Raw genomic sequence first — 20,431 nt, forward strand, 5'->3', positions numbered from 1 at the left:
AATTGGTAAAAGAAACAAAAATGTTCTAAGGGGTTACTCATTTTTCAACTGAGGTACATTTTATTTTTCTATCAATTTAATTTTTATGTAAATTATAATTGAACGTTCGTGGAAGGAGAATGCCAATTAAGGTCTTTTTGATCATTTTTATTGCTTGCTTTAGGGCTGTTTTCGGATGAAACAATAAAATGGAAGAATTAGAAAAACTTTTACTCTTTTTATGAAGAAAAAATTAAAGAAAAATAATGAAACTTTCAGGCAAAGAAATAATCTTACCTTCATTTAAGAAAACCTTAAAAGTCTAATTCCATAGAATGAGCACCCCCCCTTGCCTAATTCCTCATTGTCTCCGAAGAGGATTGAGTACAACAAAGTTTCTTCCAACTAATGTGAGTTTACCTGCAGCTCAAGGAGAAACGGCTGAACGGTACAAAATGCAACAAAAATTGTATGTTAGAGAGCCTGTGAGTGGGATTGGAAGAATGGAGGTATTTTGCTAATCCAATCCCTCAATCTATGCACATTGGTGAGGAAGTAAACGCGCGCTAAGCACAAAAAAAAGTCCTGAGTATCCATGTCAAATTCACTTTGAAGGTGAACACAAAAGTATTTTTTAACGTTTCGCTGATTGAATTTAATTTGTCTTCAAACAGCACACCGACAGCAAATGATCTCCTCCAAAAGGGGCTTATTGTTTGCGAGGGAGGTGGGTTTTAAACAATTGTTTGCTTCAAGAGGAAGATTATATACCCCGAAGAGGGAGGAAGAGGAAACAAATGGGCACACAATTTTGGCAGCAGCACTGTCCGTCCATTCATTCAACCATCATCATCTTCATCACACCAAAACGCCCGTCAATGGGCATTGCGCTCCTCTTCCCAGGGATTTGTCTTCCAGAAGATTTCAGGATTAAGATTGTTATCGCGCAATTTTCTGCCTGATTAGCTCTCTGTGAGAGATGTTGCAATGAATAAGCCTCGAGCTTCTCTTGTGTTCTTTTATTTTTCACTGCTGTTTTTTTTTTCTTCATCTTCCAGCATGTCATTGTGTGCTATTTTGCAAAGCAAACAAGTTGAGAATAAAATGCTCTAGAAAGGAGATAAAAGAGAGGTGTCTTTGAGAGATCTTCTCAATGGTTATAGACGATGCATAAGAAAAGAAAACAACGGATGGTTAATTTAAAATTTACAATTTCTTTGTAATTTAATTTAAAAGTACAAGACTAAGTGGATTTAATACTGGTTCATTGGATGGCTTATCCATTTTTCTTTAAAATCTTTTTTTTCTAATTTCTTTTCTTAGTTGCAAACACTTATCCACTCTTCGACGTCGCAACTCTGGCATTCGACGAAGCAGCACCAGTGGAACTTGCAGTGGCACCTTTCGACCCTCTGCTCCCGGATGAGGCTGTACCCTCGTCCGCAGCACATTGAAGCACACCCATCACTTCCTGAACTTGTCCTGTTGCACCTCCTCCCGGAAGTTCCTGCGAAAATTAATTTGTTAAGGAAGAACGTCACTCAAACTCAAAAATGCATAGCCCCTTGCAGGATAAACTGAAAAAAAAAAACGAATTTTACCAGGAATGTCGGAATTGGGGTCCTTTTCGCAGAAATTCGGTGATCTCTGGTAGTAGAAGAGGGAATTATCGAGCTTTCGCATCTCCCCATTGAGCATCCTCCCCCGTTGAGTCTTCCTCGGTGGTCGATTCTTCCGCCTTCGCTTATTCTTCTGACTCACAACAACCATCGGTGGCCCATTCCCAACATTCGACTGATCCACAAGAACAGCCCGTCGGAATTGCTGCTTCAGCACTCGCCCAACAACCCCAAAATCCGGAGCTGAGCGCCAGCACGTCTTCAGCTGACAACTTCCGGACATCCCGTGGCATTTGCACCGAACCACCATATTGTTGGCAACAGCCTGGCGCCCAACGCGATTATTGTGGAGATTTATCTGCGACTGAATGTCTCCACCACGTTCCCGGGCATCCAGAAAGAGTTCAGCAAATTCCGCCCCAAAATCCATATTGTGGGAACATCCACCCCATTTCCAGCGACTCGCAACGCGTGATCTTTGCTTCTGTTTCTCAAAATTCTGAACGCTCTCCAAGGAATTTGAATTAATCGCATTGAGGGTATTTAATGAATTTGAATTAATTGAATTGGGATTTATGTCCTCAATAAGGGATTCTCGGAGGTATTTGCTGAGACCTCGACGATTGATTGAGGGATCGCACCCGCATGAAAGGAGCCTTCCTTGGCTGCAAGCTCGAGCCTGTTAAAATCATTTTGAAAATGTAAATAAAAATTTATTTCTTCAAAAAAAAATTAAGTATTTTGTTTAAAAAAATTAATGAATTTCCAATTATTGTTGAAAAAATATATTTACAAAGAATTATAAAAATATGGACAAGCTTTTGTGGAAAATTAAAATGATTTTGATTTTTTTTTTTTGTAAAGAAAAAATGAATTTTCATCAATTCTTAAAAGAAATTTAGATCCATTGTTCGTTCAAAAATTTTTTGAATACAATTTATTGTTTTTTTTTAAGGATTTAAAGATAAATTCAAGAAAAGTTTTATTTTAAGAAAAGATTAGATTAATTTGAGATTAAAACCTTTTTTTACTCCGTGAATACTTTAACTACCTATAATAATAAAAATTTAAATATTTTTAAAATACAAAAAAAAAATAAAAAATAAAAGATGTTTTAAAGAAAATTTATTGTTTTTAAAAGATTTAAAAACAAATTAGGGAAAATTAATAAAAATTTAAATATTTAAAAAATGTCAAGATTTAAAAAAAAAAAAACATAAAATGAAAATAATAAAAAATACAAAATTTTTATTTATTTTAAAATTTAAAAAAATTTAAAAATAAATATAGAATATTATGTAAATTAAAAAATTAATTAACAAATAATTAAAACTCACAACATTGTGGGCTACTCCAGCGGCTGCAATTGCGTACGCAAAAGCGCTTTCTCTGTACCCTAAAAATTAAATAAATAAAAGAAATAAGTGAGAGAGAGAATAAAAAACATTTAAGAAGCAATCAAGAGAAGATCAGCATCAGATCATTGAGAGATCACCGTGGCGGGCACACAAATCATTCAACTGTGGAAGAACTTTAAGAGCTAAGAGGAGAGAGAGAAAGAGAAAGAATAAGAAGGAATATCAATTATGGATTTCACAAAATGGATTTGATGGTAATTAAAAGATTCCCATCGTTTTGCGGAGACAGACGTATGGAGTCATGGCAATTGCAGTGTGGCAATGTGACTTGCCCCATTGGCAAAAGTTCTCCTCGCGCGGGTATGAATACAATTGTCCTCTCAATTCACTAATGATGCGCAATGCTGGTGCATTGGTGGGGGCCAAAAAGGCAATGGGAAGACGAAATGTGCGCTTTTGTTGCCCCTTCGGGAGTCCCGTCTGCTGTCCCTGCAAATCAACCTCAAGACATTGCATATATCGCGATGTATGCACGGTTGGGCCATAATTTATCCTCGGCTGTCACAGTGTGGATGGCATCAATGGCAAAAATGCAGAACATAAATTACATTTCTGGAGGCACTAAATCGAATTGTCGCTGGACAGATTGGATATCGATCAGCAATCGTTCAATCGGTAGCTCCCGATCTTCGCGTACAATTTGCATTGCAATAAGACGTTCCAACTTTATGGTGCACGGACCTCGGATGCGCCTGCCACCACACATCCACCTTCCGTGCGATGGGCACAAGAAGTGGAGCCAGTTGACATTAAAATTTATCCCAGAATTACACAAACACTGCATCTCAAAGTTCCTCTTTGGCTTTCTTTTGCAATACCCGCCCCTCTTCCCCATCCCCCGCGGCTCGCCCGCCTTGCCTGCTGCTGCCTTTCTTGTGCCATCATCAATATATTGGCCAAAGAATTGCCCGGCGACGATATGCGAGGGAAAAATTGATTGGGAGGGAAAACATAAACACCGCTGAACATGCAGTTGAGATGCGTGTTGAAGTCACTTTTAATGTTGTGCGTATGGGATGCTTCCTCTTCATTGCCAATTCATCCATATCCAAGGACTTGCAAGAATTTTCACGTGCAACACCGCATCGATGCCAGTAACGAGGACTGAGAGAATTCACAATCTCTCCTCTATGTTGATGCATTGAATATCTTTCCAATTCAATCAACTTTTAATCGTGCAGACACTTCTGGGTATATTTATAGGGGCACTTTGAATGCAACAACCAGGCGCCTCCATTTGAGTGGGATCGAAGAATTATTTTAGGACTTTTTTTAATATAATTTTTAGGGGTTTTAGAGATTTTTAAAAAATAATTGAAATTGGAATAAAGAGTTTGACAAGAAATTATTCTATCAAAATGTTAATCAAGAATTTATTTAAGAAATATAAAAAAAGATAATTTGATTAATTTTCCGTAAATAATTAAAATTAATTTTAATTGTTTAATTTAAAATCTTTCTTTAAAGTAAAAAATTATGCAAGAATTAATAAAAACAAAAACTATATTTTTCAAGGGGTGTTTATCTGGCGAATCTTTAGATATTTTTAGCGAATCTTCGCGAATCATCCGACTTATGGCGAATAATCCGAATCATAGCGAATATTGGCAAAAATTAGAAAATATTTGCAAATATTTGTGAATTTTGATCAATATTCTTCATAATTAGTTAATGTCGGAATAACTGACTAATTTAGACTGCGTTCAAACTGAATTTGAAAACTTCAAATCGAATGTCTCTGTCTTACTAATTGTATAAAACCTATAAAACAATGCTTGACCAACAAAAAGCTGGGCCTACAGGCCAAAATAGTTTTCTCGCAACTGTTGAGTTTTTTATTTTATCTGCCTAAAAAGTAATATTTGTGCATCAAAAATATAGGCGAATCTACCGAATCTTAGCGAATCATCCGAATTTTTGGCGAATAATCCGAAGATCCGAAGATTTTCATTCAGATAAACACCCCTTGATATTTTTTAACTTTATTCTAATAATTTATTTTCTTGATTTTAAATTATTTCTATTTAATTTAATAAAATGTTTATAGTTTAAAAAAAATGTTTCTGCAAGGAATTTTGCAAACATAGAATAATTTTAATTTTAATAATTTAGGATAGACTTTTTTCTAGTTTAATGCGTTTATCAGCTCTGTCTTACTCATCAAAAAGTTCTCTTCTCTTATCTTTTGGATACAAAAGAATTTTAAAATCAGAAATATTCTTAATTAGATAAAATAATTTTAAAAAATTGCAAAAAAAAGGATTTATAAAATCAATTAAATATGATTTTTATCTCCTTTTGATTCCCCAAATTAGCATCAATTCTTGTGGCACAGCGTGTAGAATGCGAATAGAGGAAATATTCACAATTGGTGGCATTGTTGTTGGAGACATTCCTCCGCATGTCGAGTGGTGAGAAGCGATCAGGGCATTGAGTGACAAAGTCAGGGATGACGGTGTGTTTGTCAATGGGTGATGTTGGGTTGGAAAATGCAAATAAAATGGCAATGGATGCACGTAAATTGGCGATAAATTGATTAAATCGATGTAAGTCTTCAATCGCTCGTCAAGTTGCTTGTCGCACACAGTGCCATCCAACTTCCTTTTCTTTCTCTCTTTGCAAATTGTCGCGCGCGATCTTGAACGATGGACGTATTGGGCATGCAAATGATCCCTCAATTTCTGCCCCATCTCTGTGTGACGTGCAAGATGGACAGGGTGACGTCCAATTGATCCATTTGGTACAGAGGACTTGTTATACAATCACTTCATTACCATAAAAGAGTGCTGCTGCTGCTGTTGCTGGAGCTTTGCAAAGGGGGAAGAGTATTGTGTGGGATTAAAAGGTTGGATGAATGGCAAGGAGGGCCAGAGAAGACACCGCGAAGACGGATGGATGGATGGATTGGGTATCTTATATCCTCGCGACATTGTAAATTTTGCCCGTTTGTCTCTCAAAGACAAATTCGAACACTCTTATGCACCGTTGAAAGACAATTGACGAGATGGGCAAGATGGGCAATTTGCCGGATTGGCACACACAGAAGCACTACATCTTCCCCCATACAGTAAGTAAAGGTGGAAGCAAAGAACTCTCCGCTGGGGCATTTGCATTTCCCGCGTGCCACGTGCTTCCGCGCCAGATTCCGCATGTTGCTCGTTTTCTAGCTTCATTATCATGCAAAACCCCACCAGCAAGTGCCAATGAGGCGGAGATTTACTGACAAATGGACAATTAATTCACGTACTAATGACTCCATCGCATAAATGTATAGTATGTTTACCACCTACGATCTTCGCGGCAGCCGCACATAATTGATGCCCTGTCCCATTCGCCGAACGATTGGTGCAAAACATTTGTGTGCAAATCTAATGCAAAAGTGCCGGAGGTTGCACTCTGTGGCACTGGCTGTCGTCTCCCTGGAAGACTCGCTGACAACTCGGCGGCTCCCATGTGCAAATGGAGATTTATTTCAAATATCAATATCAGCTTCGTGTGTCAGTTTATCGCCATTTAAATTAAATACTTTTATTATGCACCTCTCTCCATCTCATCCACTCTACGATCCGGGAGATATTTAGTATTTTTCGTGAATGTAATTGTGAGCTTCCTCGCACCAGCTCCTCAGAAGCAGTATCATGTGGTTACAGGGAGTGCAGAGGGAGTACACAAGGGGAGGAAAATTCATCAAAGTGGTGTGGAAAGCACAGAGAAGCTTTGAAGAAGAATTTTAATTCATTCTCAAGCTGCTTTAGCTTGATTTAAAACTTAAAGAAATCAAGAAAAAAAATCTAGGATTAATTCCTGTACTGATTGTCTCTAGAAAATGAAGAAAATCAGTTACAAGTTAGAATTATTCGAAACAGAAAAAAGAAGAAATCCCAAGAATTCCTGAAGGTCCATATAAAAAATCTAGTTAGAAATTCTAGGATCAACTACTAGGAATTTCTAGAAAATAAATAAATTAAATATTTGGAAAATCTTCCAAAAATAATTAAAAGAAAATCATGAAATAAAATAAATTAAGAAAGTCAAGCCCTAGAAATAAATTAGAACGATTAGAACCAAAAAGAAAATTAGAAAAAAAATGTCTAGAATCCAGAAAATACATTAAAAATCTAATTAGAAAGTTCTGGATAATTTACTTCTGATATTTTTACAAAAGATAATAAATCAAGAAAACAAATGAGAGAAATAAAAGCATATCCTTTAGGTAATTAAAAATTGCCTAAGTATAATTAAACCACAATAAAATCAAATAAAAATTCTAGAAAATTCTGGATTTTTTTATTTAGGATTGGGCTTTAGGATTATTCAGCGACCAAGAAATCTTTGAAATTCGCCTAAAATCTTGAAACTTCAGTACAAATTTTTAAAGGATTCTGAATAGAATTTTGAATAACACTCAATAACTGCGAAAAATAATTTGAAAAAAAATCGAAAGAATCGTGATTTCGAGAAATTCTAGAATTAAGAATTCTAGGATATTTTTTGAAGATTGATTAAAAGAAAATAAAGAAATCTCCTGACTTGACTTCTTATCCATAATTCTAGAAAATCCGTAGAAATTCTAACTAAAAATTCTAGAATCAACTTCAGAAAGCTTCTTGAAAAAATCAATTAACTCAGCCAAATCTTCATAAAAATATTTTTTTTAAATCAAAATTTTCTCCTGAAAACAAAAGGGCCTAAAAGAAGACAAAATGGTGTACTCCTTCCCATCTCATCATCTTGCCCTTAACCCCAAATGCATACATATATTTGGTGAAGAATGATGCTACATTAATGCACCACTTATCCCGCAACGCAACCAAGTCTTTCTCCGGCGTATCTCACCACCAAAGAGACACTTTCAAGGTGGAAGAAAAAAGTCTTTATCAGTGGTCGCAGTTGACTAAATAAAAGACGTGTCATTAATTAACACTGTAAATCCCAATCGCAATTTTTTTCTCTCTCCTTCCAACTTGCAAGGAATTTTCTCACATGCAAAAAAAAAACCTCAATCCACCACGATATTGTGCTAATTTCCAAATATTTCTTCCTTCTCCGCGTTTTCTTGGTGTTTGTGGCAGTGCAAAAAGGGAATTCAGGAATGGTGCAAAAACACTGAATAATTTTTTATTCTTTTCTTTCATGCTGGCCGAGGAGATGGATGGCAGCATTGCATCAATTTAGCATTTATTTCGCAGGGGTGAATCAATTCTCAAGATTACCTTTTTACCTTTTTCTTAATTGATTTTTAATTTTTCCCCATTTTGCGGTGTTTTGCTGCAAAAATTCCTTTAGTGAGGAATTCTTTGTCATTGAAAATATGGAAGAAAAAAATGATTTTTTCTCTCTTTGAGATTCTTTTCTTCATTGCAATGGAAGATTAATCAACCCTCGACGGAGCAAAAGTCTATTGCACTCACATTTGATCGCAGAGCAGTGAGCTTGTTCATGTGAGATGAGGCTCTCAAGGTTGGTTCCATCGGAAGGAGGTTTTGTGCTCGATTTGGAGCCACAGCAGCCGCGAAGGGAAAAAGTCTCGTTGGACGTTGGGTGAACAAAAACAGCCACTTGAAAAACAATGCTTGATATAGATTAATGCTGCTGCTGCTGGGGCTATGTGGCAAGGAAGCGCGCATGGGATTCTTGTGTGTAAGAAGCTCGCTGGCGAGGTGAGCCATAATTTTATTGGTTTTTGCGAATTTTGACAAGTACAGTGAGTTGAATGTCTGCTGGACAACTTTTTCTCCTTGTGCACCGACGCTCCAAACTGCGTCGTCTTTTTCTCCACAAGTTGCACGCGGTGCCATGCTGAAGAAGCCCCGCGTGTGTGTACCCCTCTTGTGAGACATTTCTTTGTGATGTTGCCTCCCAAGGAATGCTCACTCCGTCAGCATCTTGCGCGCACATCTCATGTATTTGTGTGCCTTCCTTTTTTTTCGGTACTTCGCGTCTCTTCTGTGCCCTTCCCCACGGGCCTCACGTGTCTCAGGTGATTGTCCAAAGTGTCACACAATTCCCATGATTATTTGCCTTGGTGATCAATTAAAATGCGGAGTGTATTGGAAGTGACCAACAACAGTGACACACTGAACGGGATGCGATACTTTGTTGAGCTTATACAGAAAAGAAATCCCAATTATTTGTAAAGTCACCGCGAGATGGGTTTTGTAAGAGTCTCTAAAGGCAAAGTGATGGACATTCCACAAGATGGTTACGCGTCTTCCACGGATTGTGGTACATTCAAAGTAGTCTTCACTGCCGAAGTCAAACGTTAGATTGAATGCAATTTACCTCTCTGCGAGGACACTTTACTGTGCAGCCAACGTGCTACCTGTTGTAGTTTTCCGGAAAAATTAGAGGGAGAAAACAGGTAAGAATTCCGCCTTAATTGTATGAAAAACAAAAGAAAATTATTTAAAGAATAGAATTCTTAAGAATTTTTTGAGAAAATAATCTTAAGATTTTTTTTTTAATTTTTCTAATTTTTGAAAATTATTTTTTTAAGGCTTTGAAAAATTTTTCCAGCCGAAAAAACTTTTTCAAATCGATTTTTTAACGATCATTGAAGGATCCAAAGACCCATGAATAATTTTAAAAAGAAACTTTAAGTAAACTTTTCATAAAAATTTCTTAAAATTATAACTTTAATAAACTAAAAATTAAAACTTTGAATAAATTTTCCTAAAAATTTCTTTAAATTAAAACTTTAATAAACTAAAAACTTAAAAAAAAATTTTTTAGGAAAAGTTTATTCAAAGTTTTTCTAATTTTTTCTTTAAGAGAAATTCAATATCTTTTTTTTTCATCTTTTTATTCATTTTTTTTTTAATTCATTTATTTAAAATTATTCATGGATCTTAGGATCCTAAAATAATCGTTAAAAAAATCGTTTCGAAAAAGATTTTTCGGTTGGAAAAATTTTCCAAAGACTTAAAGAAGTAATTTTTGAAAATTAGAAAAATTTAAAGAAAAATCTTTAAGAATATTTTCTCTAAAAAATTCTTAAGAATTCTTTTCTTCAAGTTCTTTTCTTTCATTTTCCTTACAACTAAGACGAAGCTCTATTACATATTTTCTCTACTCTCAAAAAAAAAAAATTAAAGAATACTCAATTGCGTCCAACGACGTCTTTTGGTAGAGCGCAAGAAAAGCGTAAAATCAGTAAGATGAAAGGAAAAGCTGTAAAAAAAAGCTTTAATTTGTTAACTAAGATTCAAAAATTTCCTCTAAACTTTAACTCTTTCAAACAAATTTTCTTGTTTTCTTATGTAAAATACAGCAAAATGACATGAAAATCATTAAAACAATACCAATTCGTTCTAGATCACAATTAATTCTTTTCTTCTTCCCATTTTCTCAGCAACAGCGTTCATTGTGAATGCTTCTCTCCCTGCCACCTGGAGAAGACGTTTGTCGCCTCTTGTCACAGGGCAAAAGCAAGATATTGCTCCTCCTGGCACAAAGAGATCCACACACAGCCTGGTGCCCGTTGATGCTTGGGAAATTCCTCATCAGTGCTAAATGTTGTGTGATTGTGGAATTTATCGTTCAACATGGCCGTTGGGATATTTAGCTCTCTCTCTGTCTTCACTTCTAGGCGCTTACATAAGATTAAGCTCTCTCTGTACATATAGTGTGAATTGAATAACTCAATTTTCTTGACAATCTTCCTGCTCTCGGCGTGCGTGTCTTCCTCAATTCTCAGGATACCTCTGCGTGCGCTCTCGGCATGGCTTTCCCATGATGGCGCATGTGATTCGTGATTTGATTTAATTGATGAGTCGATCATTTGCAATTGTCATCGGATCTCCAGCACAGACACCATACACTGTGTCAGCAATAAATATCATCCCGACTACATGTTGCATTTCATTAGACAAGTAATTCAATTTACCTTTTTTTTTTACCTCCATCATTGCAAATTAATTGCGGTGTGTGCGCACAGAAGCCACACACAAATTGAATGGAAATTTATTGGATAATTGTTTGCATAGCTAATAATGCCAATTATGCGATGCTAACTCCTCGTAAACTGGAATTTATTGATCCGACGCTGCCATTCTCTCGAGCGAAAGCCCATTAGATGGTAGAGATCTTTTTACCCCATAACCCCGCACCTGGAGAGCTTTTTTTCATGCTGTATTGCGCGCCAGTTGCAATGAAATGTCTCGACAATGCCACGTGAGTAATGAAGGTTTTGTCAGAGACTTCTGCTTAAATGCAATTTTGTTGAATAGCATTTTGCGCAACAATGTTGAAGAACCGATTTCTTTTGTTCTCATCTCAAGACTTTGCAATTTAACTTTAAATCTTTTAAATGTGGGATGTACATAATATTATATAAGACATGAAAGTTGAAACTTTAAGAGCTTTTTTAATGTTAATTTGAAAAATTTCTGAAGTTCTTAGAAAATTATTTTTAATCATTAATTTTTTTTTAAAATAGATTTGTAACAGTGATCTCTCAAATAAAGCTCTTGTTAAAATAATAAAGTGTAAAATTTCTTACCTCGTTTAAGAAGATTCGAAGCGTAGGGATTTCGACTTTTGTTGCTGAGTGAAGAACAATTCCATCTATGCCATCGAAACTGAAAAGAAAATTCAGAATAATTTTTTTATATGTTATAGTAAAATTTTAATTTATAGAAGTTATTAAAAATATCCTTCAATATTAATATTTTTTCAATTAAGGTTCAAATATTATATTTAGTAAATTAAATATTATTTTGTAAGTTTCAGAATTTTTTAAGATTTCAAATATAATTTAGCTTTTAGCTTGTAATTTCTTTCTTAAATTGTTTTCAAAATTTATTAAAAGCTTACAAACAAGACAAAAGAGAAATTTTAATAATATTTTTAAAGCCTTATAAACTTTTGACACTACGTAGTTTTCCTAGACCTCTACAAAAAATATAAAAATATATTAAAAAAATATTAAATATTAAAAAATAAATAAACAGACACAGCTTTCTTATTAATTAAATTAGATTAAAATATTAGTCTTAATTTTCTGATAATTAAAAATGATTTTATTTGTTTTCAACACAGATTAAAAAAACAAGATCTATGTATATATCTATATATACGTATCGCTTTTAAAAATTCTAGAGTATTGTAGGGTTTTTGAAGATATTTCCATTAATAGATCAATGATCTTCCTAAATCATTAAGAACCATAGAGATAGGTCAGTCAAGATAGAGTTTAAAGTGGGCATATCTAAGCTTCTAGCAGACCTAGGAGGTAAAAATGACGTATCGTTGGATCTTGATACCCAAACTTTAAAAAATTCATTTTAAAGGCTTTAGAATATCGTTAGATATTTTTCCAGTGAATTTACCTAATCTATCTATCTCTATCTATTCAAATTTTCTCAAAGAACTATTCCAGATATTAATTCTAGAGCTTTGAACTTTAATTAAAGAAATCAATTTAAAAAAAAAATATTTAAAAAAACTGTGACGTTAATAATTTTCTAGATTTTCTCACCTGATTCTGACACTCATATATGGCCAATTCTAATCCATCGAGAGCCGCCATTGTAACATCATTAGCCCTAAGGCAGAGCTCAATTTGCTCCTTCGTAAATCCCGGAATGGTTCTGCATGTTGTCTGAATGAGTCTCATATCCACAATTGTTGGTACGTTGATGCTGTGTGAAGGAGAGGTTGAAAGAAAGGTTGAGCGTAAGTGCAGAAAATGTCACCCATTATTCGTCTTCCACACACTCTGTGACTTTTCGAAAAAGGTGTTAAGGGAAATAATTCAGGTGGTGTGACACCCAAAAGTGTTGGAAGAATTCCACACACAAAAAAACAGCACCACATGTAACTCGACACTCTTAAATCTCCCCGGAGGGATTTAATGTTATGCATCCAAAATGACTTTCTTGTGTTCCCAATTGGATGCAATTAATTACATTAATTAATTTTAATGCACCCATCGACAAAAATTCTCCGTGAATTCTTCGGTGAGAGGTGAAAGATAGACGTCACCCAGTCACTTCCTCACTGAATTTTATTCTCTTCGTTGTGAGATTTATTCTTGTGTGATTTTATGAATAAAATTCTTTACATTTTGTTGGTTTTTTACATATATGTATACATACATATAATTTAGAACAGAAAGGGTAAAGTGTGAGGGTTGTTTTGACTCTTGAGAAGTACCTTCTATCTATTGAATTTATTATACAACTAATTATCCTACAAACCCTTTGATGTTACTTGCCTTGTGGATGAGGGGAAGTTTTCTCCTTTAGTTAGTCTACCGTAGTGGTTTTTCGTGCACACCACACGTGCTTTGACTCAATATTTCTTCATGGTAGAAGCCTTTTGGGTTGTGGGTGTGAGATGTACTTGAAAGAGGATGTTTTGCTTCCCAGAATTTAACTCCATGGTTACCCCATTGAGTTTGGAGGGATAATAGCAAGAAGAATCAAAGGTTTTTGGCATAATATATAATACATCTTATTCCGGATCTCAAGAGGGACTCTTCAGAAGGACTTAATTATCTATTTATGACAAACATTCATAAAGAATATAGAAAGAAGAGTTTGCTCAATAAATCGTCTTTATAAGAATTGAAATTCAAAAGAATCTTTTGCAGAAAAAAAAGTTCTTCTTCGAATTTCTCAAGGAGGATCCGTGTGAAAAATTCCCAACAATGCAAGACTTTACGATGGAGTTGCTCAATTTTCAGTGCTACGCAAAATATTCATCCCAACCCAAAGGGGAGATTCCATAAAAATTATTAATAGAGAAGGAATGCATCCATCGGAGTCTCTCTTCCAGCGAAAACAAGACAAAGTCGTGCAATTCGCGACTTGAGCTATTCCGTGGGGAATGCAAAAATGAGGATGGGTCAGAAAAAAATTTCCTCCATGGAGAGCAATTTGGTTCAGTGTGATGACATACAACAAAATCGCGAGGATTCCATTTTGTCATTATCAGCACTCGGGTGTGTTGTCTTGACTTCTTTTCTTTAACTTCTTTCCTCTGTGTGGACTAATGCATATCTTCACCCAAAACCTTATGAATGCTCCTCCAATTAGTGATGCAACCCAAAGGATCGTGGGAAAATCCCCCCACAGTGAGCTTTTATTTGTGGATTTGCCAAATTAAAAATCAATTTCTTCCTCTCATGTGGCTTTGGTAGAAAATTTGTCAAAAAGAACAAGAAGATCCCTCTTTGTTTTTTTTTGTTTGAAAGAAAGAATTCTTTGAGTGTTTTCTTTTTTGTAGGCAGACAATATCTCTTGCTCATCTCGAAACCACGCGAAGATTCTTTGCCACAAGAAAATTATTCTTTTGCAATAATTGAGGTGAATTTTGCTACGTTTGCTTGACATTTTCCATGAGAGAAGCACGTGAGAGTTGCAACATTGTTGACCGCAGCATCAATTCCTTCTTCCCGCGCTGAGCGTCTTTGCTGCCATTAAGATAAGCCACGACGAAAGATGGGAGCAGTTGGTATCTCTCCCAGAGAGACCACACGATGGACCATTTAGAGCAGCAAACATTTAATATGACCAAAAGAAGAGAAATTCGTAGACGCCGCTACCAATTTGTCCCGCATCTTCATTCACAATTTGAAATCTCGCGCACTTGTACGTGACTTCACTTCCTCCGCTCCATTCAGCTTCCGTAGCCACTCTGTGCGAGACTAAAACCCCCGCGAGATTGCTCAAAACAATGCCCAATTTCGGGGTCTTCCTCGGAAGAAGGCGCTCATTGTCAAAGAAATTGAGAGAAGCTCCTCAATGCATTCCCACACACAAAACGCAAAGAACTTCTTAAGAACAAAAAAAAACCTTCAACGAAAAGAAGGAGAAAATGATCCATCAAATCGTATTTTATTCCATTTTATCTCAAATTCAGCGTCTCCCCTCTTCTTAAATTAAACCTGATAACGCTTCTACCTTAGCTTCTACCTTTAGCTTCTTTACCTTCCAATTTTTATTAATTGGAAGTCGTCGGCCTCACACGTCCCTCTGTATTTTTTTCCCACTCATAATGAGATACAGAGTGGCGCTTAGTTTTTTTTTTTGTTCCTTCCTCACTTGAAGACTTTTATCAAACCCGAAATTTTTGTCTTCCATGCATCCTGTATTAAATTAGACTACAAGCCACATTCCTGATAACAAGACGAATATTAACAACTTTAGGGGGAAAAGTTGTCTCAATTAAGGGGGAATTTTATTTTTATCTGTTTTTTTTTTTTACAAAATAATGCAACCGTTTTGCTTTTTGAAAAAAAAAAACGTTTAGATAATTTTTTAATTCTAAGAAATAATAAGGAATAGAATGATTCTGAATAGAATATTTTTCTTAAGATTGTTTTCTTATAAAAAAAAGTTTTTAGGGTAATCAATCTTTGGATAGAACCGAAAGAAATGAAAAAATCAATATTTTTATCGATTCTGATAAAAATCTTTTCATTTCTAATAAATAAAAAGATTGTTATAAGATTCTGACAGATGGTTTTATTTAAATCGTTCTCTTGTTGTTCTATAAAAGTAAAATAAAGAATTTGTTGTTCCAAAAAACATTCAGAAAAAATCTTTAAAGAGTCCTGGGGCTGTATTCTCTAAGAGTGAAAAACTCTCGTGATAAACTCCCAAAGGCTTTTTTGTGGGGAAAAAGTGAGGAAAACTTCACGTGAACGTGTTCATCTAATAATAATAGTGTATCCATGATAAACTCCCGTAAGATTTTCCCGGTTTTCACATTTCTTTTAAAGCTCCAAAACCTTCAGGAGTTTGTCACGGGAGTTTTTCACTCTTACAGAATTAATGCCCTGGAGAAGTAATTTTTCATCAATAACTCGATTAAAGAAACAATTAAAATGTTAAATTTTTATAAGATTTTTCCCAGAATACCAAAAATCTTATAACAATTTGTAGAAAAAGAAAAGATTTATATCAGAATCTACCCTTCTGTTAAAAATCTTTTTCTCCAAAGAAATTCAAAAAAAAAGTTTTCAAAGATTTCTGGAAATATTGAAGCATTTTTTTGGGACAGAAAATGTGTCTCACACTGTAAAGCTTCTTCAGCTTCTCAAAAGAATTTTCATAAATTAATTTCATCTTGAAAAAAAAATGGATAATTTCATTACGAAAAAAATCATCAAAGATTAAGCAAATCTGACTCATTTTTCTCAATGTTTCGAGAAATTTTTTTGTTTGGGTTAATTTCCAGAAAAATAATTTTAACGATTAATTCCCATTTCTGCCATCTCAGAGTGACGAGATTATAACTTTTGCAAATCCACAAATCCTTGGGGTTACAATGTCACCGGAAATTGTGAGAAATCAAGCAGAATTGAGGTTTATGCACAGACAATTCGTGGTTGGTTTTTTGTGCAGCTCCAGGTGAACCATTTAACCTTTTGCGCGCGCGAGATTTTTGCGCGAAAATACTCCCATAAGGCGATTAAGGGGAGGTAAGTTGTAGATTAAAATACCAGACGACTGGTCGAAAAATCTGCGATGATCTCGAATCGTCCGTGTTTTTATTGAAACTAATAATAGTTTCGGGGCTGACAGACAACCTTGATATGGTGATGAATGGCCAGGTGATGGTATATGCGTTGTATGAAGAATGTTAGGTATATAAGAAATTGCCCGGCGATATTAGTCCGCACGGTCTAAATGTCTCTTGATTTTTCGGTACAAACGGTGGGTATCATAAATATGTTTAATCGGACATTGGACAAAATTGTTCGCATTCCACATTGTGCGGGGAGAATTGCAAAAGAAGACCAAAAATCTTCTTTTGAGAATAAGAAGTTGCACAAGGTTCCCATGGGGCAGAAAACTTGAGCTCTCTTTTTTTCTTCTTATTTGATTACCGGGGAGACACGAAGAGTGCAGAAGAATAAAGGATTAATAAAAAAAACATTGCTCGCTGGATTGATTGGTGATGGCAATTTACCTGCAAACAAGGAGGTGGGAGAGCACAAGAACTAAATACCACAAGAGATTTTTCCAATAAATCATCTCTCCACGCAACAAACGACGGGAATTTCACTTTTCCACGAAACTTTTCACTTCAACATCTTCACATTGTCCCATTAATCACTTTTTCTTCTCGGGGAAAATCTCTTCGCACAACACTGAAAGAATCCTTTTTTTTGTGGATCAGGACACGAGATTCCAATTTTAGGAGTTTTTCTTTTTCTTGAGAGGCAAAAAGCCAAACTACGGTGGACAGAGAAGCAAAGGAGAGGCACATGCTCATGCCATCGACTCTCGAGCGTCTCTGGGAAGTAACAATATTGAAAGATCTCATCACATTCACATTATATTTCCTCTAACGCTCCATGCGGCCAAAGAGAGAGAGAGCGACAGATTTTTCGTTTTTATGGGCTGTGCAAAGGGAATCTCAGTGTAGTAGGGCGGATAATTAGGGAAAATTCCGCATCCTGCGCAGACGTCATCAAACTCCTCTTAATCACAACTGCAAAGGGTTGCGCTGCTTTCAAACATAGATTAATGGTGGGGGATGATGCTGCAGGTGAAGGAGCACAGAAAGAACTCAATGCAACCTCGCGGTATGAAGGTGGAGTTTTCACTGCTGCGGAAAATTGTATTTTGGCGCACCTAAAGGAAGGATGATGGGGAAGGCGAAGAAGATAAGATAAAAGTACTGTTGTGGCACACCTCTCTAGCATAGAGAAAATATCTCTCTACGTTAGAGACGAGAAGAGAGGAGATGAATAAATTAATTTGAAAAAATAATCATTTTCTTCTTTAGAACAGTAGCGGGTTCTAAGAAGGTTAAGAATCATAAGAAAAAAAATTGATAATGACATTTTCAAATGTAATAAGAAGCATCAAACGTTAGAAAAGCAAAGAAAGTTATGAAAGAAATATTTCACGTAAAAATGAGACGTTAAAAGCTAAAAACGACGCCTTCAAAATTTAATAGAAATGTCAAACGAATAAAAATAAACGCTCCTACTAACAAAATTACATTGAATTTTCCTAAATTTATTAAATCTGATTTCTAGGGTGTAAAAAGATAAATTCTGAATACAATAATGAAGAAATTCCGAAAGAAAATTTGCAAAATTAAACCAAAAAAATCTATTTTTTTAAACAATCTTGTGGAGTTTTTATGCTAAAAATGTCTCACTGTACCTACATATTTTTAAGAGCACAATAATAAGAACTTAATTTCCAATGAATTAAATACATAAATACCTTCTTAATGCGAAAATCTTTTACTTCTTTGCAATTCTACCGTAAAATCTCTCTGAAATCTTAACAAATCGCAAGATTGAGATAATTTCTTTGTGAATGTTAAACTCTCTATGTAGGATTCAAAAGAGATCACCTGAAGATAAAAAGCTTTTTCCCATCAAAACAGATTTCAAGTAAAGAAAATCAAAGAAATGTACGAACAATTCGAATAAAATGAAAGATTTCTCTGTGTGAGAAATTGTTGAAGAGAAGCGATGAGAACGGACGAAGATGTTACAGGAAATTTTTCTGTGAGATTTGTGAGGGTGGATTTTGATCCCACCCCCTTTCACAGTGGAGGGTTGGAGATTTTTCTGAATTAACCTCTACCCTTGGATGGGGGATGATGGTGTGCAAAAAGTGCCGACAATGTGATTATTCGCCGGTGCATTCCTCGGTGCTTGATTTAATCGGTCGATAGCACCCTCAACCCCACCCCCAGCTGAAACAGGGGTTGTTTGCCTTTGATTCCAGGCAATGCGAGGGTTGAGAGTGGCATCGTGTCAGTGTTCTGTGTGATGTTCAAGAGGGATTTCGTGGTACTTTAGCTTTGGTTGGAGAGAAAGAAAGAAAAAAGAGTTCAATTGATGATGAGAATTCGAGAGAACTTTTGTAAAAAAAAAAAAGACAGAAAAAAATGTTGAGGAATGCACACCTTCGCGGAGTAACTGCACTTCTTTTTCCATCCACACGCAATATTTATTTACACTCAAAAATTATATTTCTCTTTGGAACATTGTCGTCGTCTTCCCCCTTCTGCGCGTACAGGTATGTATGTTGTCAATCTTCCAGAGGAGACGATAATTAGCAATATCGTGGAGAGACATGGGCAGTTTTCTTCCCATTCACCAGTCATGTGTCATTTGTGTCGCATCTGCAAACAAACCATCCACCACAGAGTCCCCCTTTTTTGGTCTTCTTTGTGGATATAATGTAACTCAGGTGCGACACAAAATAACTATTAACACATTTAGTGTCAAACTCTTTATTTGATTTTCTAATTTTTTCCCACGCATTATTGTCATTCATATTCAAATATGAACTCATTTCTAACTCCGCTGGGCGACGTCTTCGTCTCGCACCTTCCGCATCTTCAGGCCCCCCACTCCACCACCACAACATTGGTGCACATCTCGCCAAACGAAAAAGTCAATATTTTGATGTATTATTAATTTAATTTATTGATTGCGTGGAAAAGTGATTTCACCACGCCATGGGAAAAAAGTTGAAAATTAATTTTGTTTAAAAAGCTTCAAAAATACTTTTTCTATAAAAGGAAATTATGTACAATTTATAGGGAAATTTTGGATTTTTTTATAGCTTTTGCTATTTAAAAAAAAATTATAAGAAAGAATTTAAGAAAATCGTATGGAAGAGAAAAGAGTTAGAATTCTAGGATTTATTAAATAATTAATATTTTTTTATTCAAATTATATTAATTTGTTGCTTCAAATTAAATGGAGACGCCTGGTAAAATTACTTTTACAGTTTATTGTAAATTCAACTCAGGTTTTCCCTGAATTTTCTTGAAATTATTTGCAAATTATGAAATCAAAGCTTTCTAAAACAGTTAATTCTTAACCGATTTTCTTGAAATTTTGATTAAGACGTTTTACAGTAAAATTTTAAACCGAATGCATTCATAACTTTTATTAAAATAAAAGCTTCTACCGGGTATTCTAAATATTCCTAGAAGGGCAAATCAATAGGTTAAAAACTTTAAAAATAAACTTAAAAATCTAGCAACGACCAGGCGTCTCCACTGAAACATATATCTTCCTATTTAAAGACAACAAAGTGTCCAATGAATGCCTGACATCTTCATCTATCTCTTCACCTAGTTTTAAAGCAAGAAAATTGCACCTACCAGGCGCCTCCATCTACTATACATATTAGTAAACTTGAATAAAATGAGAACTCATTTATATTATAATCATCATCATTATTGCTATTATCATTTTATTGAATAAATTCTCCTGTGATTTCCCTGCCAGCCACGAGTTGCCATGCCTTTTAACTATGTGGAAATCATTGCGTGTAATTGGTGGGAAAAGTGCACTACTTAGCACTCTCTTTTCACATGCTAAGCGTCCGTGTTGTGAGACTTTTGCATACCTCAGGCGTATTATTGTAATTATTCATGCTTGATAATTGAGTGATAATTTTAGCCTGGTACTGTCTCCGT

At 35.2% G+C, this 20,431-nt stretch overlaps 1 protein-coding gene across 1 annotated transcript; it reads right to left on the minus strand.

The window, feature by feature from the left end:
• Positions 1-1,176: 1,176 nt before the first annotated feature.
• On the minus strand, positions 1,177-17,470 carry LOC129788593 (protein Wnt-10b). Its single transcript, XM_055824793.1, is given in 7 exon segments — positions 1,177-1,369; positions 1,371-1,486; positions 1,581-2,277; positions 2,936-2,994; positions 11,517-11,595; positions 12,495-12,657; positions 16,937-17,470. Coding segments are annotated over 7 exon segments (1,236 nt in total). The 5' UTR covers positions 17,002-17,470; the 3' UTR covers positions 1,177-1,312.
• Between the last annotated feature and the right edge of the window lie 2,961 nt (positions 17,471-20,431).

The sequence above is a fragment of the Lutzomyia longipalpis genome, chromosome 2, assembly GCF_024334085.1.
Source record: "Lutzomyia longipalpis isolate SR_M1_2022 chromosome 2, ASM2433408v1".
Classification (NCBI taxonomy): Eukaryota; Metazoa; Arthropoda; class Insecta; order Diptera; family Psychodidae; genus Lutzomyia; species Lutzomyia longipalpis.